Source organism: Phyllostomus hastatus, unplaced genomic scaffold (genome assembly GCF_019186645.2).
Source record: "Phyllostomus hastatus isolate PE091 unplaced genomic scaffold, TTU_PhHast_1.1 phas_contig_477, whole genome shotgun sequence".
Taxonomy (NCBI): Eukaryota; Metazoa; Chordata; class Mammalia; order Chiroptera; family Phyllostomidae; genus Phyllostomus; species Phyllostomus hastatus.
In genome coordinates this window covers 4,682,483-4,709,534 of record NW_025333889.1, presented here as the reverse complement: position 1 = coordinate 4,709,534, position 27,052 = coordinate 4,682,483, and the positions used below count along the sequence as shown (strand labels likewise).

Genomic DNA, 27,052 nt, shown 5'->3' with positions numbered 1-27,052 from the left:
GCAGAGGTGGGGGCGCACTGACGAGAAACCCACCGAACCCCCAAGCCCAGATACACTGGCCAGGAACGCTGAGTTGGAGTTACTGCTGGCAAGTCCAGGGGATTTTCTTCAGAACCCTCGGCCTCCTAGGCCCGGGAGCCGAAGTCACAGTGGTCCCAATCTGGGAGCTTCCTGGGAGAGAAAGCATGATCGGCACCAAGACAAGGGTGCTGGGACCTTGCCTCCCCTCCGAGCCTATGTTTTTCTCTGTCCCCTCCTTTTATAAAAGCAACACTGGCCACCTGGTCTACCAAAGGCTTTTTAGAAGAGGACTCCTGGCATCACGTGTGATTCCTCTTAGCACTGTCTTGGCCATTTCAGTAATTTCCCTCCTTCCTCCTGTCCACCCTCCATCTCGATACCCGTTGTCTCTTCCGTGCACGCACGAGAACCAGATCATGATGCTTTTCTGCGTGAAAATCGTGTACATGTCGGTATAGCCCACATTTTTAGCAGAGCTTTGTTACAAAAGCCCTTTAAGATTAGTCTCCAGCCTCTTCTTTGACCATCCCCACCTCCCAACGCCGCTTCCCCCAATATACACGCCCCGCTAATGACACTTGGCCACTCCAGGCTCTGCACATCCTGCTGCACTCTGCCCTGCCTCTGGGCCTCTGCTTGCCCTCTGCCCTCTGCCCTCTGCTCAGAATGCCTGCTCCCTGCCTCCCTCTGTGTCCGCTGAAATCCCATTGAAGAGCAAGAGAAAACCTGCAGAGCCTTTCTTACCTCCCGGCAGAATGCATTGTTTCTAGCCTATCAGCACGTTTTCTTGTCACTAACTCAGCAGCCAATAGACATCATTGCTTGTGGACTTACTTCCCCTTTCTGCGTATTTCCTAGGGGCAAGGAGTGCCTTGGATATCTCTGTATCCTGAGTATCAAAACCTGTGTTTAAAAACCATTTGGGAAACAAACAAACAAACAAACAAAAATCCATTTGGTCTAGTTAGTCTAACTGAGCAACCTGGTGTATACCTTCGGAGCTTTACTCCTTGTTCTGTTTCTTACCTTGCCCTTTGTGTTTCGACCCTTAAGTCTGTGAGTTGTCTGTGGACTTACATGCTGCCGTATGAGCCTACTCCACGTGTTCTCCTAAAACAGTCTAGTTTTTGGAATTTGGTGTACCTTCCTATCATTGCAATCAATTCTTTCAGTTCACTTCGTCACATCTCAGCGATACTAGGAGATCACTGAGTTACATCTTACCTTCCTGACACCTGTTCCTGCAGCGCTGTGATTGGCGTATCTGAGCCTCACTCCCTCTCCATTATTTTTGTTCACGTGTCTCATGCATGGTCTGCACTGCTCTTCCCATTCCACACCTGCAGGCTGCTGTGGCCACTTGTTTCATGGTTTTATTTGGTCATTTTCCTCCACCTCCCTCCTGCCTGCGTCTTCGCCATTTCAAATTCACTGAGTACTTTCTGATAAAATTAACTTTCTGAATGAATCTCAGCATAATAGGAAAAGACCACTGTGTGATATAAAAACCAGAATTATATTGGCAAACGGGCTTGACCGTTAAGTAAAGCTGTCTTTAAGAAAGGCTCCCCCATTGGAGAAGGAATGTTGGTAAAGCCAGAAGCCAAGTATCTCTCTCGACAGATGGGTCTCAACTAGTGGTTGGCTGAGACGTTGGAAATGGAACAGATTTTCTGAGTTCCTTCTGTTGGGAATGTTTGGTGGTTAGGTAGCTACATGGGGATCATATCAAGGTAATACTAGAACATAAAAATCAGGTGACATTTTGAGAATAAAAATCAGCTTTAAATGGCTATCTGCAGAATTTCCCCTTGCCTAGAAATCTGTAAAACATCAGGTAAAATCTACTGTTTTAGTTTGCAGAAGGCTGAAACAGACTGTGTGGCAATGGGGGTGGTCTCTTCTCGTCGCAAATCCCTTTGAGCATCTCATAATAGCTATGGACTCTCTCCTCAGAAACATGTGCAGGTGTGTATATACACACAATATTTTGCATAGGACTTACATTTCCAGTAATATTATAGAATGAACAGCCTGAAAAAACCCTTCTTCAATATAACTATTGAAAATGACACATCTTTTAAAAATGTATGGCTAAGCTGACAAGAAAGGATGGCTAGTCCTCAGAAGCCAGGAATAAAACAAGAGCAGGTAACCAAGGAAGGATGTGATGAAGTAGCCAGCCTAACAGCATCTTTTGAAGCCTGCTGACTGAGACAGTTTTCTTAGGACCTGCATTCACACTACCTGCATGGTCCGTAAAATCCCAAGCCAAGTAGTTACAGTGGCACCAGGTAGACAGCGTTTTCAGAATCCAGGCAAAATCACAAACCTATTCTTTCTGGAGGAATTAACTGTCAACAGAAGCCTTGAAGATTTGCCACAGATGAAGTTCTAGTAAACGTCAATGCACGCAACAGTCATGAAACATGCAAGGATGCAGCTAAAGCAATACTTGGAGGAAAATTTATAGCTTTAATGCTTACATTAGAAAAGAAGAAAGTTTTTAGAATTGAGCCTGTAAAAGGTTACCTTTACAAATGTTACAGATAAGGGGAAGTTACAAGATCACTTACTGTATGAACATATGCTATGGGTACAAGTACTGAACCCAAAAATGGAAATTACCTATCATAACTATAACAGTAGAAGCTGTCTGTGCTTCCCCACAAAAATACATAAGACAAATAACCAAACTTTAATGTTTTTCATGCATGTCATAGGGAAAAACAGAATTTATTTACTCAAATAACAAAAATCCCTGTTTCCACTTTGGGGCCTGCCAAAATGGAAGTCTTAAAAAGTAGACACAAAATACCAAGCATAGTTACTAGATCTCATTTCTGTTTTTCTAGTATTAGAGTGCTGTTTAATTGCCAAACTAAGGGTATTTTACCAAACCCCATTAATGTCTGAAAAAATATTGGCATGTTACGATTTAACTTTGGAACAGAATTTGAAACATATGAACATGTACATATGCTTTTTTAATATTCTGCATTATTTTTAGATTTTATATCATACATATTATATTTATAGTGTTCTTATTCCACGAACATTTCAAATATCTTTTGAATAATAGAAATACAGTAAAGAACTTCCAAACGTGCAGAGAGAGGCAAATGGAATGAGGAAAACACACAGAAACACCTCAATGTAAAAAAAAGCATGACACGAGGGGAAAAATGTGTAGAAAGAGGCAGGACAGGGTCACAATGGAGGTGTAAGTAAATACCTTCTCACACAACCACAGGAAAAATTACAACTAGGCTACAAAACAAGTATCACCCAGAATCATCAGAAAATCAGGCTGAGTGGAAGTCCGACGACAAGGGAATGGTAGAAGTCACATTCATCCAGACAAGTAGGAGGGGCGGAGGCACAGAGATGTGGAGCCATGGAATGGGTGGTCCCACCCCCACGTGTGGTGGATATAAATCAGGAGGGAAACCTCAGGAGCGAGGGATCCCAGCCCCACACCAGACCACCCAGCCTAGGGTTCCAGTGCCAGCAAGAGAAATCCCCATAACTTCTGGCTGTAAAAACTGGTGGAGATTGAGGTAGCAGAAGAAACTGCAGGATTCTCAGGAGTCTCCTCTTAAAAGGGCCTGCGATGGACTTAGGACTTAGGCAGACTCACTCACCTCTGGGCTGCAGCATGAAGCAGAAGCTGAGAGGGACCAGTGGCATACAGGGAAAAATTAAAGTGTCTGGAATCAGGTCAGGAGCTGGGGGACAGCTTCCTCCCAGACAAAACTCCAGAGGCCAGGCAGTGGCATTGTCCCCTTTCTGAGCCCTCCCCCACAGAGAGCCACAGAGTGGCAACACCATATCTGAGACTCCTTCAACCTGGTTCACATGGGTTGCCCTACCAGGTGATTACCTAAGTCTCCGCCCCATCCAATTTACCTGTGTACTTCTTTACAATAGGCCATGCTACTAAGACAGGGAGTCAAAGCAGCTCTACTTAATACATGGAAACAAACACAGGGAGGCTGCCAAAATGAGGAGGCAAAGAAATATGGCCCAAATGAAAGAACAGAACAAACTCCAGAAAAAGAACTAAATGAAATGGAGATAAGCTATCTGTCAGATGCAGAGTTTAAAACACTGATTATTAGGATGCTCAAGAAACTCACTGGGTACTTCAACAGCATAAAAAAGATCTAGGCAGAAATGAAAGTTACATCAAGCGAAATAAAGAAAAAACTTACAGGGAATCAACAGTGAAGTGGATGAAGCTGAGAATCAAAATCAATGTTTTGGAACATAAGGAGAAAAAACATTCAATCAGAAAAGCAAGAAGAAAAAAAGAATAAAAAAAAAAACACAAGGATAGGCTAAGGATCATCGGGGACAACTTCAAACGTACCAATATCTGAATCATAGGGGTGCTGGAAGGAGAAGAGGACAAGTAAGAAATTGAAAACTTATTTAAAACAATAATGAAAGGAAACTTCCCTAATTTGGTAAAGGAAATAGACATACAAGTTCAGGAAAGCACAGAGAATCCCAAACAAGATGGACCCAAAGAGGACCACACCAAGACACATCAAAATTAAAATGCCAGAGGTTAAAGATAAAGAGAGAGTCTTAAAAGCAGCAAGAGAAAAGCAGCGAGTTACCTACCAAGGAGTTCCCATCAGACTGTCAGCTGAGTTCTCAGAAAAAACTTTGCAGTCAAGAAGGGACTGGCAAGACATATTCAAAGGAGCTATGACCTAGATTACTGTATCCAGCAAAGCTATCATTTAGAATGGAAGGGCAGGTAAAGTGCTTCCCAGACAAGGAAAAGCTAAAGGAGTTCATCATCACCAAGCCATTACTTTATGAAATGGTAAAGGGACTTATTTAAGAAAAAGAAGGTCAAAACTATGAACATTAAAATGGCAATAAATTCACAACCCTCAACAGTTGAATCTAGAAAGAAAACTAGCAGAACAACCAGGATCAGAGATATGGAGATCATTTGGAGGGTTGTCAGTCGGGAGAGGGTGGGGTGGGGGAGAATGGGAAGAAAGGTGCAGGGATTAAGCAGTTCAGATTGGTAGGTACTGAACTGACGGATTGTTAAGAACAGTATCAGAAATGAGGAAGACAACTTAAATGCATGGCCCAGGGACCTGAACTAAGGGGGAGTGATTGCTGGAGGGAGTGTGGGGGTGCTGGGTGGAGGGGGCAAAGGGGGAAAATTGAGACAACTGTTAACTACACAATCAATAAAATGTTTTTTAAAAAGAGAAAAATAAAAAAAGAAAGAAGTAGGACAAATAAAAAGCACATACTAAGGTACAAAAAAAAAACAACATGTTAAATGTAACTCTGTAGTTCAAAACCAAGGATTTTGACCAGTAAATCTAGCTATATGCTTTTTAAATTTTTCAAATGGATGCACTTAAAACATGAAGACACTAAGGTTAAATATAAAAATGTAACTAAGTGAAGACACAAAGATTAAATGTAAGCCAGGCCCACCTAGGTTTAGACCTGTCCCCACGCTGCGCTGGCATCACCCAGGCACAGCTCAACATCTGCTTTCAAAAGTCCTGACCTGAGAGATTCTAGCAGGAGGCCTTGGGCCTCCCTCCTGTATTTCCCACCTGAGGACTCGCCCCTCCCCGGGAAGAGGAACCCTGGGAGGCCCGTGCCCTGTGGGGCAGAGCTCGCCCGCGCCTCGTTCTGTCGTCAGCCAGTGCCCTGCGGCGGCGGCAGTGGGATTGCCGCGAGCAGCGGAAGCTGAAGGCGTTGGCTCTGCATCCAGCAGGAGAGCGGGCCTGCTGCTTCTGCTGCTGCTGCGTACACACCGAGGCGGCTTCCAGACGGCGTGGCGTTCCCTTGTGCCCGGCACCACACCTGGTCGTGCACAGGGTGTGTCACCATGTCCTTCGCACTGGCTGAGCCCCGCCTTCCACTCCATGTCTTCCCATGGCCCCTGTTGACAAGGAACAGGAAGTAGGCATCAGAATCCTAACCTCTTGTCCCTTCGGTCACTGGGTATGAAATAGGCTCTGTATCGGAGTCTTCCTTCAGGCCTGCAGAGACAGCGTCTCTCTGACTCGTCCCCTTCGGCGAGCTGGGCCCTGAACTGCCCCGTGCCATGGGGTGCCCTTCCTAAATAACAAGCACATACTGTGAGAAGCAACTTAATTTGGAAAGTTTAATCTATTAGATGTTGGAAACATGCCATGTGTCATTTAAAAATAAGATCTATATGCAACATTTAATTTAACTAAAAGAAACTATGTTTAAAATCTGTTCCTTGTTTTCTAGGGGGAAAAAAAAAACCTTGATAAATGTTCTATAGGTTTTTGGAAAAGAAAAATTCCACATCAGGCTAGGTCCATTTCTGGGTTTTGTGTCTGCCATCTTCCTGATGCCTAGTGAGAAGCTTGCAGTGCTAGCCTCCTCCTCGCCTCGTTCATGTGAAGTCGTTCTTCACCCCAACTTTGAAACACTTACTTTTCCCCTTGCAGCTTCTTAGGTCAGAGGGCATTCTGACCTCAGGCAAATGCAAGGCAACTGAAGCACTCGATCTCAGACAGACCTTACTTTTGCAGCATGGCCCAGGGTTTCTCCTCCACCTGGGGGGGGGGGACTGGAAACTCCGTAGTGTGGTCAGCTCTCAAGGAAGTGCTTGTCTTCCCCATTCATCCGGGGCATGGACGAGTGAGCAGCGTTAGCTGTCCTTGTAGTATGATCATTTTTTACTGAATTGTACCTTGACTCGAAAGATCCAAGTAACTGAATAGTCATGCGAGTCCTCTGGCACGCGAGTGGGCTTCTGGGGGGCTTGCCAGCGAGTTCCTGTTTTGAGGACACAGAATCTAAGTGGAAAGATTAAGTGGAGAGACAGCTCCACCCCTCTTAAGTCTTATTCCTATGTTCCATTTGAATCTTCTAGCCTGATTTCTGTGGGGTCTGGGCTTCGGAAATTCTCTTTTTTCATGGATGTCTCAGTGCACCTTGTTAAACCAAATTTGGACTGTGGCCTGTTCATCTGCTTCCAGCTCTGCTGATTGGTTCCAGTTTCCTTCCTCATTAAAGCCAAGATAATCTGGCACCTACCAGTCAGGCATCCTCAAGTATCTGGCACCAAGGTCAACCTGGAAGCCAGGGAAGAAGCCCCAGTGATCCAACACACTCCGTGCATGATGAGAGGCCGCTGCGGTGTACCAGGGGGAGCGCCGGGGTAGGAGCAGGGGAGCGGGGCCCGTGTCTCATCGCCACCTCTGCGGCACCGTGTACGTTTGGACGTGTCTGTGGTTTCTCTGCGATTCCCTTTCCTCGGCTATATGGGTATTTGGACGAGACAGCTTCTCAAATGTCTTCCAGTTCCAAAATACTTTGAGTACACAAAAAGCTAAAGGAACAAAGCTCTATTTATGCCTATTGTTGCAAAACACAACCTAGCTTTAAAGATATTAGCAGAAGCTGCCAAAGAAGTTGCATGTGCGGCCGGTGCCTTTCCATAAAAGCAGAGCGCAACAGCAAAAGGAGAAGAGGCGCAGCCTGTGTTTCCGAGGACGAGTTAACCTCTCTGTGCCTCACATTCCTCATCTGCACAATGGGGGTGACAGTCCCGTTTCAAATTGCCGGGAAGGTTAAATGGAATGATCCCTGGCACTTAGAACTGGGCCAGATAAAAACGAAGTGCTCAATGGAAATTAATATAAAAATGAAAGATTAAAATTGACATGGTTATGCTGAAATAATATATTCAGTTGCTGTTCAGAAGTCAAGGTGGACGCAGAACAGAGAGAATGCAGAAACAGACCCACTCATTTGTGATCCCCTGGTTTTTGACAAGGGTGTCACTGCATTGTAGTGAGGAAAAGGCAGTTTTATCAATAAATGGTACAGGGCCAGGTAGGTGGCTATCCATGTGGGAAAAAGTGAACTTTGACTCCTACTTCACACCATATGTAAAAATCAGTTTCATGTGGCTCACAGATCTAAGTGTGAAAAGGTAAAACGTTAACACTTCTAGAAGGGAGTAACAGAAGGGTAACCTCACGACCTTGGGATAGGCAAAGATTCCTTAAGCAGGACACAAAGAGCACTAACTAAGAAGGAGAAGGGTGAGTTAGAATGAGAAGGCAAGTCCTAGAGTAGGAGAAGATACTTGCAACACACCTATCAAAGGGTGTCCGTTCTGTTGAGAGTGTGTAGAATCAAACAGGCACCTCCTGAAAGAAGACAGCCAGCGCCACGTGAAAGTGCTCGATGTCCTCAGTCCATGGGGAAGGTGGACATTCAGACCGCAATGAGGTACTACTGTGTCCCCACCCAAATAGCTATTTTTTCAAAGCTGACAATATCAAAAGTTGGTGGGCCCGTGGAGCAATTAGAACTCGCACTCCTGTGCAGGAGTGGGTGCAGGTTGGTGCAACCATTTTGGAAAGCCATTGCACGGTACCCGATGGAGCTGAAGGGGTTCCTGCCCCACAACCTGCCTCCAGCTATGTGCCCTGCAGGCAGGAGTGCATGTGCACAGGAATGCTCATGGCAACGTTATTATTAACAGCAAGAAGCTAAAGACAAAGCAGTTTCATCATAAAATGGCACATTGTCTAATATTCTTACAGTGGAGTACCATACAGCCATTGTACACAGTAAATTCAGAACACCACAACATGGATGAGTCTCAAAACTGTCTTTGGCAAAAGCAGCTGGGCACATACACAGACGCACAGTACATGCTGCTCGAACCCGTGCATGTGCAGCGCAGGTGTCAGAAAAGCAGTTCTGTTTGACAGGTGTAAGGAAGACATGAGGGGGACTTCTGGATTTCTGCTTATGCTCTATTTCTTGAACTGGGGGTGATTACCTAAGTGTATTCATGTTGTAAAAATTCACCTAGCTGTGTGCTTAAGGTTTGTATACTTTTTGCATTTTATGCTCCAATAAAAAGTTTATTTTAAAAAGCGAAGGAGCACAGAAAAAGTGGAAACAACCCGAATGTCTATTAGCTGATGACAAACGGTTTAATAACTGTGGGATAGCCACACAGCGGGTATTGTTCGCCGTTGGAGAAGCGGAGGGCTGCTGCCCGCTGCCGCGTGGGCGGACCTGGAGAACGCGGTGCAGCCGGGAGAAGACACGTTGGGTCTGATTCCTTTCCCGTGAAGTGTCCAGAAGAGGCACGTTTGTGGAGACAGAAGGCAGATTAGTGGTTGCCTGGGGCTGGGAAGGCGGCTGAAAACAGACAGGGGGTTCTTTCAGGGGTGTTGAAATCCTCTAACGTGGATTGTGGCGATGGTTGCACAACTTGGTATACACAAAAAACCATTGAACTGTGCACTGTAAGTGAGTGAACCGTATGGTATGTGAATGAAGTAGAAATACAGCGGCTGTGGAACAAGAGGCTGCGGGATGCTGATAACGGCGGAGTGGTCGCAGCCCCGGAGGGAACGGCCGCGCCGCGTGGCCCTGTGGCCTGCGAGTTAACGGCGCCCGTGCGGGCGTCCAGCAGTGCTCTAACCCGGGCTCCGCCGCCCACTCCGTGCGACACCGGGGGGAACGGCTCTCCCAGTTCTCTGAGCCAAGTGTCTTCATCTGTAAAACATGAATTTTAATAGTACCTACCCCACAGAACTCTTGTGAAGATGATTCATTTAATCAAGAAATGTGTGAGTATCTTCCATGTGCCAGGTCAAATCAGTGATACCTGTCGTTACAATCAGCCAGGAGGTTTTGCACCTGAAAAGTCTTCACTCCTTTCAGTGGCAGTGACAAGTAAATAGGAGAGTGTGTCCTGAGCATGGGACGCCTCTGCCCTGCTGTGCCACGTCGACACCTGTCGTAGAATACAAAAGAAATGTTCGTAGTAGTGGCCCTGAGTTATTAATACTGGATTATATTCTGCTCTTAAGAAAAGGAAGTACATGATACATTTACAGAGGATTTTCATCTGGAAGTGTTAAAGGGTTAGTATTCAGTGACCTAGAAAATTTGGCAATCGATAATACTTTATACGAAAACGGAGTTTATTAAAAAACCTGGAAAACTGACTTACAGCTGTAGTCCATATACGGATAGTTCAAAAATAGAAAGTGACCTTTGGTGACAGGAGTGCGTGACAAGGTTTTTATTTTAGTGAATGTTTATTGTCCTCGTAAAGAAGTCACTTTTGGTCATGTTGAAAATCAGACTGTGTTCTACTTGGTTGTCTTAAATAGGTGTCCTGCAAGGTAGACGTGTAACCCTTCCTCAGCGTTACACTCACTGGTAGTGCTCGCAGCCTGCAGCCGTTGAGAAAGCAGCAATTACAGTCAGTCAAGTACCCGGTACCAAGGAGTGGGTCCCATGAAGTAACGGTTAAGAGATTAGTCCCAGGAGCCAGACTTTGATGCAAGGTATCCAGTCTCTTTGGATTGCAGTTTCTCACCTGTAGAGTGATCATCTCTTAGCAAGGGAAGGATTAAATGAATACAAAATGCCCTAAAAATCACACAGCCAAGGTGGGGAGAGGGTGGGTGGAGGTGGAAGAGGGTATAGGGGGGATAAATTGTGATGGGAAAAATGAAAAATAAATACTTTTTTTTAAAAAGTAGATTAAAAACCAAACAGCCAGTATGCTATTGTTGTGGGACAGCAAGTGTGGTGGACTCATGTTGTAAGCATGCATAAATTATGGATATCATTTTGTTAACCCCTGGGAAGCCTTGGAGAATCAGAAAAAGTTGCTTCTTCATGCAAGGAGATTGATTAATGAAACTGACTGACTGGGTCTAAAAAGAGCTAATTGGGTATGGTGAAACAGTAAGAGGAACCCAAAAAGGCTTCTCCAGAATAAGAAAAATTAATAAAGGATTTTATCACCAGGATATAAACCTTTTGAAAGCTTTTGCCTCAGAATTCAAGATGAGTTTGAATGTGCTTTAATTGAACTAAGCAGTTGTTGATAATAGTTAACAGTGAATCAGTATCTAAATACACATAGTTGTTTATAGTTCCTCAAAACTTGTTGAAGATTATATATATTGTTTAATTTGACTATTTATAGACTTGTAATTATGTTTTGTTAATAGAAAAAGGGTTTTAAAAAATAGAAAAATTGCCCTGGCTGGTGTGGCTCAGTGGATAGAGTGCCAGCTGAGAACCAGAGGGTCACCAGTTCGATTCCCAGTCAGGGTACATGCTTAGGTTGCAGGCCAGGTCCCCAGTTGGGGGCGTGTGAGAGGCAACCACACATCAGTGTTTCTCTCCTTCTCTTTCTCCCTCCCTACCCGCCTCTAAAAATGAATAAATGAAATCCTTTAAAACATAAAAAAAAGAAAAAATCCACAAATGAGTGTGAAAGTAGTCTGAAATTCAGTTTTCCAGCCTACCTCTTTAGGAAACGGGTCTCCTGGGATCATGCAAGCCTTGCTTGTGCCCCACAGGCATGGGGAAGAAGGAGTTCCTCATGCCGGCCACACACACTTAACCTCCACAGCGATGACAAAAGCCACAGGCTGCCACAAACCAGAGTCACATTTCTGGCATGGAACTGTTTCCTATTCAGACAGGGTGTGCCAGGCTCCTGCCACTTCATTTACTGAGTCCGCCCTAGGGGAACTTGCCTGCAAGGGTTTAGCTGCCGCTCTCCACCGGGGAAGTGGTCGGTGAGCTGCTGCCCGCTCTCGCTGCCTCCTGCCCAGACCGGGCTTTCCGTGCTGTGTGGCGGGGCATCGGGTGGAGGGGCGGCTGGCAGGGAGGGCTGCACGGCATTTTGTTGGTGTGTTTTTATTTTAAAAAAACTATAAAACAACCCATTTATGATAGAAAATGTAGAACTTACATATAAGCAAAAAGAAAAATTCATAGTCCTACCACTCAGGCATTTTGAAGCCAGGTTTGCATTTTTTGTTTTATACTTTTTATCATTATTGCTCTCCCAGCCTTCGAGAGCGGGAGACATCACAAGTGTATATGATGCAGAAAGGCACAGGCCCCCGCATCCTCCACGTCCAGGGATCGTCACTGGGGGCGTTTTAAGTCTGTTCTTCCTGAGCAGTGACCCTCTCCTGCCTCCGCTGGCTTGTCTTTCCTTTAATACATGCAGCTAGTTTTACTGAACTGGATTTTTCCTTCTTAAACTCTTCTTTCCTTGGCGTCATTCAGCCCCTGCAAACTTTCTTTCTCTTAATTTTTGGATAGAGAATTTCGAACATGCATGAAAGTAGACAGACTGGTGTAATGAAACCCCCTGTTCCCGTCACCCAGCCTGGGAACCCTGAAACCATGGCCAGTCCCCCCTGCCCTTCACACCACCCCCTGTCTCCCAGCCCTTATTACTCGGATCCGCTAACCTTGTAATTACTCTTCAAGGGTCCTTCTGGGCCCCTCTGACCTCAGTCTCCCCTGGAAATGAGAAAGGACCAGGTGCCCGCCCTCGTCCTCGGGAGCCTGCGCCCCGCTCTCTGTCCCCAGCCCGACGGGGGACCGGGCTCTCCCCGGTCCTCTCCGCAAGGCCCAGGAGCCCCCGGCGCGGGGCGTGCCGGCCTCTCGTGCACAGCCCCTTGCTCTCCTCCTGCCGACAAAGGGGCCAGCCCTCCACTCGCCTGGGAGGAGGGGAGTGGAACTGACCGCCTGGGCGCCCCTCTTCCGTGCCGCTGCTGTGAATGCGGACTCAGTTCCTGAGAGTTAGACGGAACGGACGAAAACCGCCATGTGGGCTGTCCGTGGAGGGTTTGCAGGCGGAGACAGCCTTCGGTAGTAACAATAACGCAGGGAAAAGGCTCTCCAAGCTGCCTGCGGAGCTCCAGAAGGTGGGCTCGTGGGTAAGGAGTTTGCGGCTCAAGGCCCTCGTCAACCCTCTGCTGGACGGCAAAAAGGAAATGTGGAAGAGACAGCCCACGGGCTCCTTGAACCCTGGCTTTCCGGAGAACCCGAGAAACCCTCTCGACCAGCCCCTCCTCGTCTGTGGGCACCTTGCATTGGGTGCGGACTCCTTTGTCCTAGGGGGTTTTTTTGCTCTGACTCCTTTTAAGTTTATGGAACACCCGCAAACCGGCACCCCGGCCTGGCCGCGGGTCAGCCCCGTGTTTGACCGCACAGCCAAGCACCGCGCAGCGCCGGGAGGTGTCGGAGTCTGGGGTGCCCTCTCACTGCGCAGCCCACTCGGGGTTTCCACCCGAGTCAGGGAATTCGCTCACCCCAGCGAAAGGGTGGGGTTTGTCTGTCGCTCGGCCACAAGTGCCCCAAGCCCAGCCGTTGCTCAGCTGTGGAGTCTGTCTCTCAAGTCCAGTGGGACCGGACTGAGGCCAGGGCCCGTGGCTGGGCTGGAGGCGCTGCCCTCGGCGAGGCTGGCGCTGCTGGGGATGTTGGGACGGACGGCACAAAGTCCTTTTCTCCCCGACCTGGCCACCGGATCGCCCCTTCTGTGCTTCCCGAGTCGTGTTCTGTCTCTCAGAGGCCCGAGCTGCTGAGGGTCCGGAGGGAGAAGGGAGGCTGGCCTGCGGGCGGGCGCCCGGCGTCTGCCGTGCCTGCCGGGGTGTCTGTGGGCTCCGCCTCTTCGCCTCTTCGCCTCTTCGCATCCTCCGCCTGCGTCCACCAGGTGCACCTCGTCCCGCCCCGCAGGGCCCAGTTCTTCGTCCGCCTGCCAGGCCGGCCGGCCCCAAGAGGCTGCGGGCTTCTCCGGCTCCCTGTTTCAGTTCTGTCCGGCCCTGGACTCCGTGAGCGGGCCACGGTGTGCGGGAGGTGGCGGCGTGAGAAGGTGAATACGGCAAATGCGGTTAATGCCACTTGCTGTTGAAAGCTCTCCGGCCGGTCGCCGGCACGCTGGAAGGAAAGTCCGCGTGCGGCACCCTGCCCCAGCGGGGTGTCTCTCATGGGGTCCCGTCCGCCCTGTGGCCTCCTCGCTTCCAGGCCCCCCCTTCCTTCCATTCCTTGGGGGAGCCGGGCTCGCTGCGGGTCTTCTCTGGCCCGGGATGCTGTCCCTCCTGCCAGCCCGTGGCAGGCTCCTTTCAGGCAGACGTCCCCACCTCTCCCCTCAGAGGAACCTTCCCGAATGAGCCCTGAGGTGGACCCCGGCCTTCCCATAGTGCCCCCATTTTCATTTCCGTAGAGTCCTTCCTGCTGCCTTAAGTCATCTTATCGCTTACTCGGTTGCTTACTGTCTTTCTCCCCCTGCTAGAGTGCAAGCTGCACAAGGGAAGGGACCTTGTCAGCCGTGTTGGCTTGTATGTCCCCTGTGCCTAGAAAAGTGCCTGCCACACAGTAGGGGCTCACAGTGTGTCTGCAGAATGGCCAGTGGCGTGAATGAAGGCAGTCCCCGGTGACAGGTTTGAGGGAGATGCTGAGGATTGTGGGGTGACTCAGAGCCGACCCCCAAAGGAGGGGAGGTCCGGGGGCCACATGCTAATAACGGTCTGAGAGTTCAAAGCCGGTGCTTCCCCCAAAGAAGTGCCCCGCCCTGCTGGCCGCGGCTCGCCCCTCCCCCGTTCCTCCCCGCCACGCGGCTGCCCTCTGAGGAGGGGGGCCTGTCCTGGGCAGCCCCGCGAGGCAGCGCTGCACCAACAAGGGGGGATTCTGGGAAGACGCGTTTTGGCTCTAAAGGGGGAAACGCTGTATTGTCGCTCTCTGAGGACCGGGCGGACTGTGCTGGGAAGCAGTGACCTCCAGGTCACCTGAGGGCGGCAAGGACAGGTCGGACACCCTCTGGGCAGACCAGGTGTGGGGAGCAGTGCGGCTTACAGCATGGGGCGGCAGGGAGAGTGGCACTTTGGAAAGGGTACTGTCGTCCGTGTGGAGAAGGGGCTGGTGAAATGGCAGGGAGAGCCACGAGGAGGTTGTTAGATCTTCCTCCTGAGAGACGTGGTGGCCCTGGCCGGGGTGGGGTGGTGGGCGGAGGGGAGACGGGCGGACCCCGGAGGAGTAGGGCGGCGGAGCTCGGAGTGCTTGAAGGAGGCAGGTAGACGCATCCTTCCAGTTTCTTCCAGGCCCAGGCAGTGGTCAGGCAGTGGTCAGGCAGTGGAGGCAGCTCCACGTCCTGAACGGAGAGCCCAGGAGCAAAAAAGGCTCTGCTGGGGTGGGGACTTCGGGAGGTCCCACCTATGAGTGCGAGGCGCCTGTGGGACAGCCACGTGGCCGTTCCTAGTAGCTGGCGTGCGCGTCAGTCTGGAGCTCTGCGGTGTCTGCGCCGGGGGCACAGGAGGAGGGGGCTGCAGCACAGGGACGAAGCTGGGACTCCTGGGAGTGGGTGAGGTGGTCCGGGGGAGAGCAGAGTGGGCAGAGACCTGGGGGCTTGTCGACATGGAAGGGACACAGAGGGGATGCAGCCCAAGGAGGGGCAGCCTGCTCTGTGGACACCCAGAGCAGGGCCCGTGGCCGAAGACAGGGGTCTTGACCAGGAAGAAAGAACCAGGTCTCAGACGCCCTATGGGGTCAGGCCCAGTTGGGCCCAAAAATGTGTGAATTTAGTGACACAAAGGCCATTAGTGACCTAGACAAGTACAGTTACTTTCCGCTGATGAAACACCTACCCGCATCATTCCCCCACATTTGGGGTTGAAAGGAGTGTCCCGTGGGGTCAAGAAGAGCCTCTGTCACCACTGTCCAGTCTCAGCAGTGGGGAAAGGGGAGTTCAGGTGACCCAGGCCTGGAAGGCCCTCATCTCACTCCTGGCAGAGCAGGGGAAGCCTGACACTCCCACCTCTCATAGGACAGTCGCCCTGCCACCGGCTAAAGATGACCGTAAGTGAGAAATTTAGAAAGGGGGGTCGGTGGATCTCAAGGGCTTATAATTGAATAGAACTGGAGGTGATGGCTGAATGGTTGCTCTAGAATCAGGCCCTGCTACAAGTGGCCAAGGAGATCGGCAGTGGGAACCAGAAGAGGCTCTGCAGGGTCAGGGATGTGGCTGTGGACGAGGCTGGGGAGGGTCCCTCGTGGAACTTCTGGTTGCATGGTGAGGACGTAGCATTTCTTGAGTCACAAGAGGTAGGGGGGCATTTCTAGCTGTGGCCCCCTGAGACGAACAATGGGGTTGTAGCCCATCCTAGAGTTAAGGTGACAGCGGCAGGGGTGGGGGTTGGTAATAAAAGGAGCAAAGGCTCTGAACCCCACCTGGTTCTGACTCCCTGGTTTATTACCTACCAGCCAGGTAAATTTGGACAAGTGGCTTGAAACCTCTCTGAGCCTCGGGTAGTTCATCTGTGAACTGCGGTTTACACGGCTGTTGCCAGAGCCACGTGGGGGTGGGGATGGGGCCTGGCACAAAGGAGACATTCAGGAGATGGTCGCTGTTGCTGTCCGAACTTTCAGTTCTGTGGGCATCACTGCCAGCATCGCACTTAACGCAGTTACAGAGCGTGAAACGTTTCACACGTTCTCATGGAAGTAAACCCAAATTCAGCGCAGGCTCTCCCACGCAGAGAGGCCTTGGGGCCTTCCTGTTTCAGAGCACCAGGAGCATCGTGTCGTCACCACACCGGTGTATCTGCCCACCCCACCGCACTGGGCACTCCTGTAGCAGAGGGACCGCCCCTCACGGAGGTCCACGCTGAAATAAACCAGGGCCCGTGTCTGCGCGCCAGGGTCTGGATGCGGAGGTGCTTTCTCGCACCAGAGCTCATCAGAAGTAGAGCAGGGGCTTCAAAACGTGAGCCCCACCCCAGTGAGGCTCTGTCAGGGGCCGAGCAGGGACACTGCTGGGGAGTGGCCGGACGGGCCGGAGGCTGGCATGGAAGATGGTTCTTCAGCCCCTCCTTTGGGCTCTGTTAGTGTCTGGATTAGATGAAGCCCTTCCGATGTCCTCCCGCATCCCTCAGAGGGGCGTCCGTGCTCCCCCAGGGCTGCGGGGCCCGTGCTCGGGTGGCCGGCCCGCTGGCCTTGGGACTCCTCCTCCCTCTGCATCGTCCACAGCTCTTCAGAACTCCCGGGACTCGCCTTAGCCCAGGAGATAAAGATGTTTTAGTGTAATTAAAAAAATGTGATGTTTTTATAGGAAGACAGTATTTTTTAGAACATCAAATTATAACCTTTTAGATTTATATTTTCTCTTTCATAGAAGAAAAACTACGGTACAACTACCTCAAGAGTTCTGCAAGTTCACATTATGTAAATATATGTAGTAAAATATTTACTTAGGGTTTCCATAAAAAAGGTCCAAAGGAGAGAGTAAGAGAGCTTCTCTCTGCTGGGTTTAGAGGCTCTGCTGGGAATTCTTAGTGAAATTTAAGCCGCTCAAATATGTTTTGATTGGCTTCCTTCATGTTGTATCTCCCGTAATGAAACCTTTGTCAGTTTGTCAGTTTTGACTGAGGACAGAAAGTTCATGTGTAGTAACAACACACAGACTGAACTTAAAGTTATGGTTCATATCATGATGTAATAAACCTCTCTTTTCCTTTAGTCAATATTTACCTGTTAGGCCCATATGTTATCATTCTGACTTCAAAAGAAGATACTTTATTTTACCTTCTTCGAGTGTTGGTTTTCAGTACTGGTAGTGTCAGACCTGGAAGCTGAGCCGCCTGAGACTCTTGGCCACACTCTCCTGGGGCGAGTTCCTCGAGCACCGCAGGGCAGGCCCCCTACTCGCCGTGACCGGCAGCGCCAGGCGGGGCTCTCGGAGCGGGGTGAGGCCGCTGAACTCCGAGCTGCACTGCTTCCTCCTGGCTCTGCAGACACCCCTCTCCCCGGAGGGGGGACGGGTCTCTCGTGTTGTCCCAGAGCAGCCAGGGTCTCTCGGATGGACTCGGGTTTTCCTTAATGTACTGAGGGCGCAGGCTGGGCGGCAGACCCGGGAACGCCCCGTGGGAGGTGGCCCCGCCCGGAGTGGGAGACGCCTGCAGCATGGGGCATCTTCCGTGCTTTTCCTCCCCGCACGCTCTCATTGTAACTACCCCGCGTTTAGACATCTTCCCACCTTAAAAACTGAGGGAAGAATCATCCCCCAGTAAAGAAGAAATAGGAGGACAATAAAATAGCCACAAGATCTGCAGATTAAGTGTGTGCTACCTTCGGGCCAATTATCCTGGTAGCCAGAGGAAGGAGTGGTGTTGTGTTAGCAAACCTCTGAGTCAGCTCGGGCGTCAGGTTTCCTTCCGCAGGTCCTCTCGACCAAAAGGGTTGATGGACTCGGGCATGGCCCAGTCCACAGGTAGGCTAGTTGCAAGGCAGCCGGATCCTGAGGTTTCAGTGAGGTCTCGTGATTTCCCCTCCATTCCTTAGACCTGTTTGTTTCCTGTGTCAGAATGATTCTGGGGCGAGACATTTCCTCGGCAGTTCCAGAGTTACAGTGGTCCTCACTGTCTCCGGGGTCCTGAGAGAGCGCGCCTCTCCTTGAAGTCCGTACCGATCCCTGAAAACGGACTCAGAACAGACCTACTGAGTCACGTGCCTGTGCCTCAGCCGGCCACTACGAACAGGGGCGGGGTGCGGTACATCAAGCATGTACTTAAATGTAATCGAATTCGCCTTCGTGCTCGTATCGTCAGTGTGCTTCTGTCTCCCACGATGCTCTCTTCAAACTACACACTTACTTTACATGCGCTTTTTTTATATTCTGTCCATTTTGTGCATTTTTGTATATATTTGTGTGTGTATAACTAAATATACATAGTTGATAGATGATTTGCTTGTTCAAGAGTAAATCTGAAATTTATAACCTCCCTGGCCCCCAGCCCAGCTTCCGGTGCCATCCCCTTGGCCCACAGCACCTGCCCGCCTCGGGTGGGGCTGACAGGGAAGGCGGAGCCTGCTGAGAACCGGCTCCGCTGGCCAGGGACAGGCCGTTTCAAGAGGCAGAGCAAGCGGGGTCTTCGGCCAGAAGGGGAAAGGCAACGGGCAAACCCGTTATCGCTTTATTCACTCAACAGGTGTTACTGAGTGCCTACTATGTATGTGTCGGGCACTCTTCTAGGCACTGGGCCAACAACAGTGAACTCGACACAAAAGGCCCTGCCTTTCTGGAGCTTACACTGTAGGGAGGGAGACAGACATTGGAGGAACAGCCCGGTGCAGGTACGCCATGGTGCCTGGCGGTGATGAGACCCGCAAAGGAAGGGCCGAGGCGAGCATCTTCGGTCGCGGGGCTCTCCCGGCGCAGGTGGAGGCCGCAGAGGGCAGAGGGGCTCCTCTCGTTCTGGGGCTCTCTTCCCATTGCCCATACAAGATGCGAAGGGCCCGGGGAGACAGAGCCTGCTGAGATCACCCCAGGGTCAGAAGGAGCGGGAGCCAAGCCGGCAGGGGAGCAGGGCGAGGTAGGGTGCGTTGTGGGGATGGAAGGAGGTTCGCCGGGACAGATGCGCACAGAGCACGGGGAAGGCCAGGTCGTCAGGCCAGCGGGGTTGGGGGGGGGGACCCGGGGGCGGGCGTGAACAGCAGGCTGAGCAGTGACAGCACCAGATCCATGCCTAAGGAGGTGACCGGCCACAGTGTGGAAAGCGGGACCGGAGGGGACTGCTTCAGCACAGCAGGGCACCGGCAGGACTGTGGCCCGAAGGCCAGGACAGGTGGGGCTCGCAAAAGCAGACTCTGTGGGGTTTGGGGTTAACTTGCTTCTAGCGACCTGAAAGGCTTTGTTCATCACCCAACATGCGTCTCCTTTTGCAAGTCTGCGGACGTTTCCTCAGGGACCAGAAGCCTTTAGAAACGGGAACCGTTCGTGAAAAAGGCTAATGTTTGTTGGGGATAAAAATCTCATCGGGTAGCAACAGTGAAGTCACACGGGTGGGCAGGGGGAGCACCCCACGAGGCTGCAAAGGGCCACTTGTGGCCTCTGAGAGTGACACACGTTCGTGGGAAGAGTGTCTGGGAGGGAGGGAGCACCGTTGCCTTCCAGACCAGGCTGAAGGACCTTCTCGTGCCTTACAGGCGCCGCCTACGAGGTGGGAGTGCACATCGCCGACGTCAGCTACTTCGTTCCCGAGGGCTCCGAGCTGGATAAGGTGGCTGCGCAGCGAGCGACAAGTGTCTACCTGGTTCAGAAGGTAAAACTCAGTCTCCAGGATCTTGGATTGAAAAATGTGCTTCTACTTAGTCTTCTTCTCCCTTTACTTTGTTTGTTGATTTCTCTTTTGAAAGATTTTATTTATTTTTAGAGAGAGGGACAGGGAGAGAAAGAGGGGGAGAGAAACAGTGATGTGCAACACCCATGTGCCGGAGAAACATTGGTTTGCTGCCTCTCGTGCGCCCCCAACTGGGGGGCCCGGCCCAACTCCCAGGCACGTGCCCCGACTAGGACCTGAACTGGCCACCTTCTGGCTTGCTGACAGGCAGGCGTTCAGGCCTCTGAGCTGCACCAGCCAGGTCTGTTTATTTCTCTTTAAACAAAAAATTCCTGAGGAACAGCAACCATGTCTGAACATCTTTTCTCACATCCAGTAAGGTCTTTAAAAAATAAAAACAAAAAGGTTTCCCCTGGAAAAATGCTTGCCCTCTATTATCACACATTTTCCCACTAGGCCCTTATGTGTTCCAGCAGAACCAAACTGAAGAGACACCAAGGCAAGACACAGGTGTTCACCTCCCGGCCGTCATGCTGGCCCCGCCGCGTGAGGGGCTCGGGCAGGGAGTCACCTTCACAAAGGAATGCGGGGAAATAACTGCTCGTAATGACTGTTCCAAAGCAGGGCTCAGCGAACTCAGCGCATAGCAGCCACCGTTTTTATCAAGTTTCACTGTAACACAGCGAGGGCTGTTCACTTGGGTAATACTTACAGAACAGTCATACTTCCGTCGGAGAATGGAAGAAAGACTCACTACTGGTCTTTTAAGAAGTTCGACCCCTGTTCTAAAGGGTGGGGCTCATCTGCCCCTGACGGGCCTTTTACAAGACCACCTGCAGTCTCAGGGCTTTTCCTTGTGTCCTGATCCTGCCACTCCTAGTAAGGCCCTGAGCCTGCAGACCTCCTGTAACGAGTGTTTAATGGGCGCCACGGTCTGCCAGGCACTGCCCTAGGCCCTGGGGACAGTGATGAATAAAAGGCCACACGTGGGTCATTTCTTGCCCCTCACTGGAGCTCATGAATTCTCCCAGGTGTCTTTCCCCTCCTTTTGACACTGTTTACCTGCTTATTTGGATCATCTTACATCTTTGGCTGTCTCACGGCTTTCAGGTCCCACTTAGCTTTGGTGCACATAACTAGCTCAAACCTTCCTTCCTCCCGTGCCCCCAGGACATGACTTCTGGTGTTGCTCTTTGAATGGATTAAGGTGGGAGGTATATCCCACCGCCCACCCACTGACGTGTACATGGGAGCTGGGAACCTTTCACCTGGCCCCGTCTCTCAGGGGCAAGAACCCAGGCCAGGTGCCAGACCTGCTCCTTTCTGGGACTTCCACGTGTCATCACCTGGGGAGAGGATGCAGCTGCCCAGTGTCCTCCCACTGCCTCATCTGCCCGGCAGCTGTCACAGCCAGCACACCTGTGTGCCCACACAGCTGGCGGGGGGAGCCAGGCTCCGAGCACCGCCCTCAGAAGCAGCACGTCCTGGAAGGCCGTTGTGCTTCCCACCCCCGCCTCTCTGACTCCTGGGGAAGCTCACTGTGCTGCCCGCCCCAGGTAGGAGTGCTTGGAGGGGTTCCACGTGAAAGGTTTGAGAACACCACCAACACAGGGGTTCTGAAGAGGCCTGGAAAGCCCCTGACCTTTACGAGCCTACACGTCTTGGCACAAGCGTTGAGACGCGTCTGTAGGATAGCAGTCCCCTTCTCCTCGTTCCTGCCGACCTCTCTTCACTGTCACCCCTTCAGAGCAAGGGCTTGAGAAATGTGCGCCCTTGGCCACCTGAACCTCCACTTCCTGCTGTTCCCCAGGACGAGCTGGCCCCTCTGGGGACATGCTGCCTAGACCCAGGCAGAGCAGGCCACCAGAGGTCCGAGTGCTGCTCACCCTGGAGATGCCCCGTCCCTGGTCACTGGGAAGATGAGCGTCATCCTGGCAGTGCACACTGTGGCGGGGGGTCTTTCGAAGAGCCAGTGTTCTCCGGGCTCTGTTTATGTCATAGCTGGAAAACAGTCACTGACTGCATATCCTCCTGATGGCCCCGTGTCATCTCCATACCCACCCCCTCCCCATCACACCATCGTCCAGAACATACCATCTGCCAAGGTACTCAGATCCAGCGGCAAAGGAAGGGCGCCCACATCCCAAATGTGTAATCGGCCTGGGGCCCCCAGCTGGTCAAACCACCCAGCTACTGTAGTGAGCAGTCAGCTGTCTGTGTTTGCGGTTCGACCGGGACAGATGGAAGACACGTGGGAAGACGGCGCGTTGTTGCTGACGCGCATCTTGTACTCAACCCTGTGCGGGTTGTGTCTGTACTCAACACGTTCAGACCTTTTTTCTTTTTATCGCCTAACAACACAGTAGCATTCACATTGTGTTAGGTGTTACAAGTAATCTAGAGATGGTTTAAAGAATGCCTTTTGACCCTGCGATTCCACTGCTGGGACTATATCCTAAGAACCCTGAAACACCAATCCAAAAGAACCTATGCACCCCGATGTTCATAGCAGCACAATTTACAATAGCCAAGTGCTGGAAGCAACCTAGGTGCCCATCAGCCCATGAATGGATCAAAAAAACTATGGTACATTTACACGATGGAACTCTATGCAGCAGAAAGAAAGAAGGAGCTCCTACCCTTTGCAACAGCTTGGATGGAGCTGGAAAGCATTATGCTAAGCGAAACAAGAAAGGCAGTGAAAGACAAATACCATATGATCTCACCTTTCACAGGAACCTAAACAACAAAACAAAGAAACAAGTAAAATATAGTCAAAGACATTGAAATAGAGAACAGGCTGACAGTGACCAGAGGAGAGAGGGGAGGGAATTTCAGGGGAAAAGGGGAAGGGTTTGCAGGGACAAGTATAAAGGACACATGGACAAAAACAAGGGGGTTGTGGAAACAGGAGGGAGGTGGGGAGGGCTGGGGGGTGGCCTGGGTTGGGAGTAAAAGGCAGAAAACTGTACTTGAACAACAATTAACACATTGTATGTGGGAAACGTATTTATACGTTTTACGTTGACTGGTAGTAGAACGCGCGATAAAAACCACCCGCAAACAATGTGTTAAAATAAAATAAAAAGAAGAATGTGTGTGGGCTCTCTGCCAACACTACATACACCAGTTTATAAAAGGGACTTGAGCATCTTTGGGTTTTAGTGTCTGCGGGTGGGTCCTGAAACCTGTCCCCCCGGATACCCAGGGACAACTGGACTTCCTTTCCAAGTCTGAAACCAAGGCTTTCCACAGGTAGGGACGCCAGCCGTGTCAGGGGTTCCCTAGCCTCTCCGTCCTTCTTGGGGAACCCACTTCTGCCAGGACTTGCGCACCTTCACCACGGCCGTCGGGGAGCGCTCCCATCTGCCCCGCAGACCGAGACCTCTGCGGCTGTGCTCCTTGTGCTCAGCGTGAGGGCACCGCCCCCTGCAGCCCACCCTGGCCGCCCGCGTGACGTGGGGAGGGTGGACCTCCGGGTGTGCCTCTGCCAGCTCCGACAAACCTGATGTCACTGGACCCTTGAGCTCCTCAGCCACGTGCTAGCCGTGCACGGACTCTTTGCTGCAGCCTCAGATCGGAGACGCTGCTCATCCGCATCCCTCCCTGCCTGAAGGTGCAGGGCCTCTTGGGGAAGGGGCTGACTCCAACACCCCTCCTATCCACAGAAACTGTGATGTACTGATACGTGTCCTATCTAGAAAAAGTATGAAGTTATGATGGGAAGAGAAGTCGAAGTAGCAATCTCTTTAAAGACCACGTAAAGTAAATAAGTGAGAAATGTTCTCGCCACGTAGAAAAGTTGAACTCTGCTCTTCAGATTCAAGTATTTAAGAATTTTAGTCACAATTAGAGGTTCTCCTAAGCAGGTGTCTTTCTCTTATCTAGCTGCTGCAACCTCCTTTTGTAGCCAGGAATTATGTGTCAAAATCAGAAAATGATACAACAAAATTGGGTTAGGTAACTAAGCATGTTTTCTGTTCTCTGTACTTTGGTCTCCTGATTGTCACGGTTCTAGCGTTTCTCAGGGGGACTCTGTTCCCAGGCCCGGACAGGAGGCGACCATCGGCAGAGGGAGGGCCCATGCCTCCGAGTGGCCGGGTGGCCGCGGCCCCTGCCGCCCGCGCGGCGCTGCCCCCAGCTTGGCAGGAGCCCGCACGCCGGCCCACAACCTTGGACAGCAGCAGCTGTGCCTTCGGATTCCTTGGAACCGTGGCTCTGACCTTTCTTCCTACTCATTTTTGTTTCTTAAAGGACTGTGTCCAGGAACTTTTCTGCTGTTTTCACTTTCCCTTGCCTGTAAAGGTCTTCTTAGAAGCTGGAGGAGCTGCTTCCTCCTCCCCCAGACCCTCTGCTCTCCGCTTCGGCAGAACCGTCACCCAGCGTCACCCACGGGGAAGGAGCGTGGGTGGGGTGGGGCAGGGGGCCGGCCGTCTTCCCCTCTGAGGGAGGTGGCACTGATTTCTTTTCATTCAGTGCTGGCGACCTGTGAGTGACCGGTGTCAGAACTGCGGTCGGAGCTGGACCCGGGGGGGGGGCCCCCGGGGGCCGTGTGCAGCAACCCAGCCTGGGGCCCAGGTGCCGGCGTACCGCTGCCTTCCGAGTGCAGTTCTCTTTGTTGGGGCTTTGGTCACAGAAGTGAGTACCCGGTTACTCTGGTCCACCATAGGGTGTACCAGGAGGAGAGGTCAATTTACATACTGTCCATCTAAATCCCTTGAAAAAAAACACCTTTTTTGCCAAAAGATGGGTGTCAGTTGGGACAGGGAATAACCGCCCGCCCTGACCCAGGCCTGTCCTCGTCTGAATGGCCTGACAGCTAATGCCTCCCAGCTGTCTTCTCTGAGGGTGAGATACAGTGTCGCTGTAAAATTTAAAGTAATTTTTTAAATAAGTGAATTGGGCTTTAAAAGTAAAAGAAAACCTAAACAGTTGAAACCTAAACCAAAAATGTCTGCCTGTTGGCCGAAGCACTCGTGTTATTTTAGGTGTGAAACAGCTCAAATGAAAGTTCGCCCATAAATCTCTACGATATTTTATTGGTACTACTTTATAATAGAGATCAAAGATTGGGATTGGAAGCCTGTCTTCATGTGGAGTCCAAAGAGTTCTAAGATGTTTCTTTCTGACCCCAGCAGGTTGTCAGAGTGTTGATGTTTTGTTAATGTCAAACTGTGTAACAAAGAGTTGATCGAATTTGGAATTCATGGAAGTGTTGATATGAAAAAGAAAACTCTTTAAACAGAGATGTTGGCTGGCAAGGGAATTATCTCTGTCCTTCGAGTTGTTTGCGCATGCGAGTGGGGAGCCAGCTGAGTGCACCTTATTGTTAAAACCTCGAAGTCCTCAGAGAAAAGGAGAAAACTCCCCAAGTTCTCAGGCTCAGGGAGCCAATGGGCACCGCGGGGGTGCGGGAGCTTTGGGGGCCAGTAGTGGCCTGAGCCAGGAGGGGCAGAGAGGCCCCTCCCGGACCTGAAAAGTCCGGAGGGTTGTTGACGGCCGGCCCCCTCGAGCTACTGTAGCCCCCACGTCGCTGCTAGTCCCTCCTGCTGCTCCTTGCCTGGACGATCGATTCTTCCCCTCTGTGGCCCTTTCTGTTGGTCACAGGGCTGTCCTGGCTAACCCGTTGCTGAACTTGGCCCGCCAGCCCGCTGTGGCTTTAGCAGATGTTTCTGCGCTCCGAGGCTAATATAAGATTTTATAGTCTTGTTGGTACCCCCACCCAGCTGTCTTGGGCAGTGGTGTATTTACCTAAATGATCAGATTCTCTCAACTCTCTGAAGCCCCGGTCCAGAATGCTTAGAGAGTTGCATCCCATCGTCAGTGGCCCTTCTAATCCATGACAAGCTTTCAAGCTCTGCCCTGACCCAGCTTTGATCCTGGCTCTGAAACAAGCTTAAGAAGGCTTAGCACTCTTTGAGCCCCTTTCCTTGCTGCTGCCTGAAGTGGTATTAGTCTCTGTCCAGTTAGCATTTATCAAGTACCAGCTGTGGGCCAGGTACATAGAGATGACAGAGATGCCGGTCCTTGCCCTGGGGGAGTCACGGGAGGTGGGCACGTGACAGGCAGTTACAATGCCCTGGCCTACCTGCACTCCCAAGGCGAGGGAGTCCTACGGGGGCAGAGAAGTTGCATTTGCCCTGGTTGGTGGTAACAGAGGAGCTTCCCTAACAGCCAGGAAGGCTTCATAAAACTATTAACTGTTGAGCAGTGTTTCAACTTGTGAGTAGACAATTCCTAGGGAGACAAAAGGAGATGGAGAGGGCATTCCAGGCCCAGGCTGGGAAAAGCATGGAACTTTCAAGGAACAGTGTAGAGTCTACAGTTGCTGGGGTGTGAGTCCTAGGGGGTGCCGAGAGATGAAGTTGCAGAGATGCCTGGGTGGTGGGTGAAGAGCCGGGGCTTCGTTCTGCAGGCCAGCAGGAAAGTGACGTGACCTCCTTTGACCGAGATAGAAAGTCACCTTAGCAGTCTTGTGGTTAAAAAATAGTGAGGCCGCAGGCAGGGAAGTCCTCATCAGTGCCAGAGCCCTTTCCCTTGGTCGTGGGCCCTTGAGGCTTTGCATCGCCACCCGGAGAACCGCAGGGGAGTTCACCGACGTGGCAGTGTCCAGCTGGAGCCCAGGAGCACCAGAGCACCAGACAGATGTCTACAGCCTGCTGCCCGAGTGGACGTTCTGAACCAGGAGTGTTTCCCACTCGCCCCCAGGTAGCCTCCGCTCCCGAAGTGGTCACTGTGTCACACAGTGAAGAGCGGGGCCAGGCAAATGGCAGAAGTTACTTTTGTTGTCTCCTTGCAGATGGGGTCTGGAGGCCCTGTGCCAGCTCCTCCCGGAGAGCCCTTGGCCACGCATGACGCATGACCCTTGGACGCTGAACATGCTTTATTAAAGACTTCTTGGCCCCATTGAAGGTGTTTGGGCCCCCTCTGATTAGCAGGACAAGTGAAAACTCAAATGACTGACTTTAGCTCCTCTGCCATCAGGGAAGGTAAAGGCAGTGTGACCTAGTATAAGTGGGACTGTGGGTTATCACTGGGTGGGGTTCTGTAAGAAGATGGGAAATCTGGAGACCAATAAGGAAATCGTGTCCAAA

At 51.1% G+C, this 27,052-nt stretch overlaps 1 protein-coding gene across 4 annotated transcripts in view; it reads left to right on the top strand.

Moving 5' to 3' along the window:
* The window catches only part of DIS3L2 (DIS3 like 3'-5' exoribonuclease 2), a 269,396-nt gene that overhangs the window by 157,803 nt on the left and 84,541 nt on the right, over window positions 1-27,052 (top strand). For all 4 annotated transcript variants that reach the window (XM_045845838.1, XM_045845836.1, XM_045845839.1 and 1 more), the window contains one exon: window positions 19,825-19,940. In XM_045845838.1, the coding sequence (XP_045701794.1) occupies window positions 19,825-19,940 (116 nt within the window). The remainder of the gene's footprint in view (window positions 1-19,824; window positions 19,941-27,052) is intronic.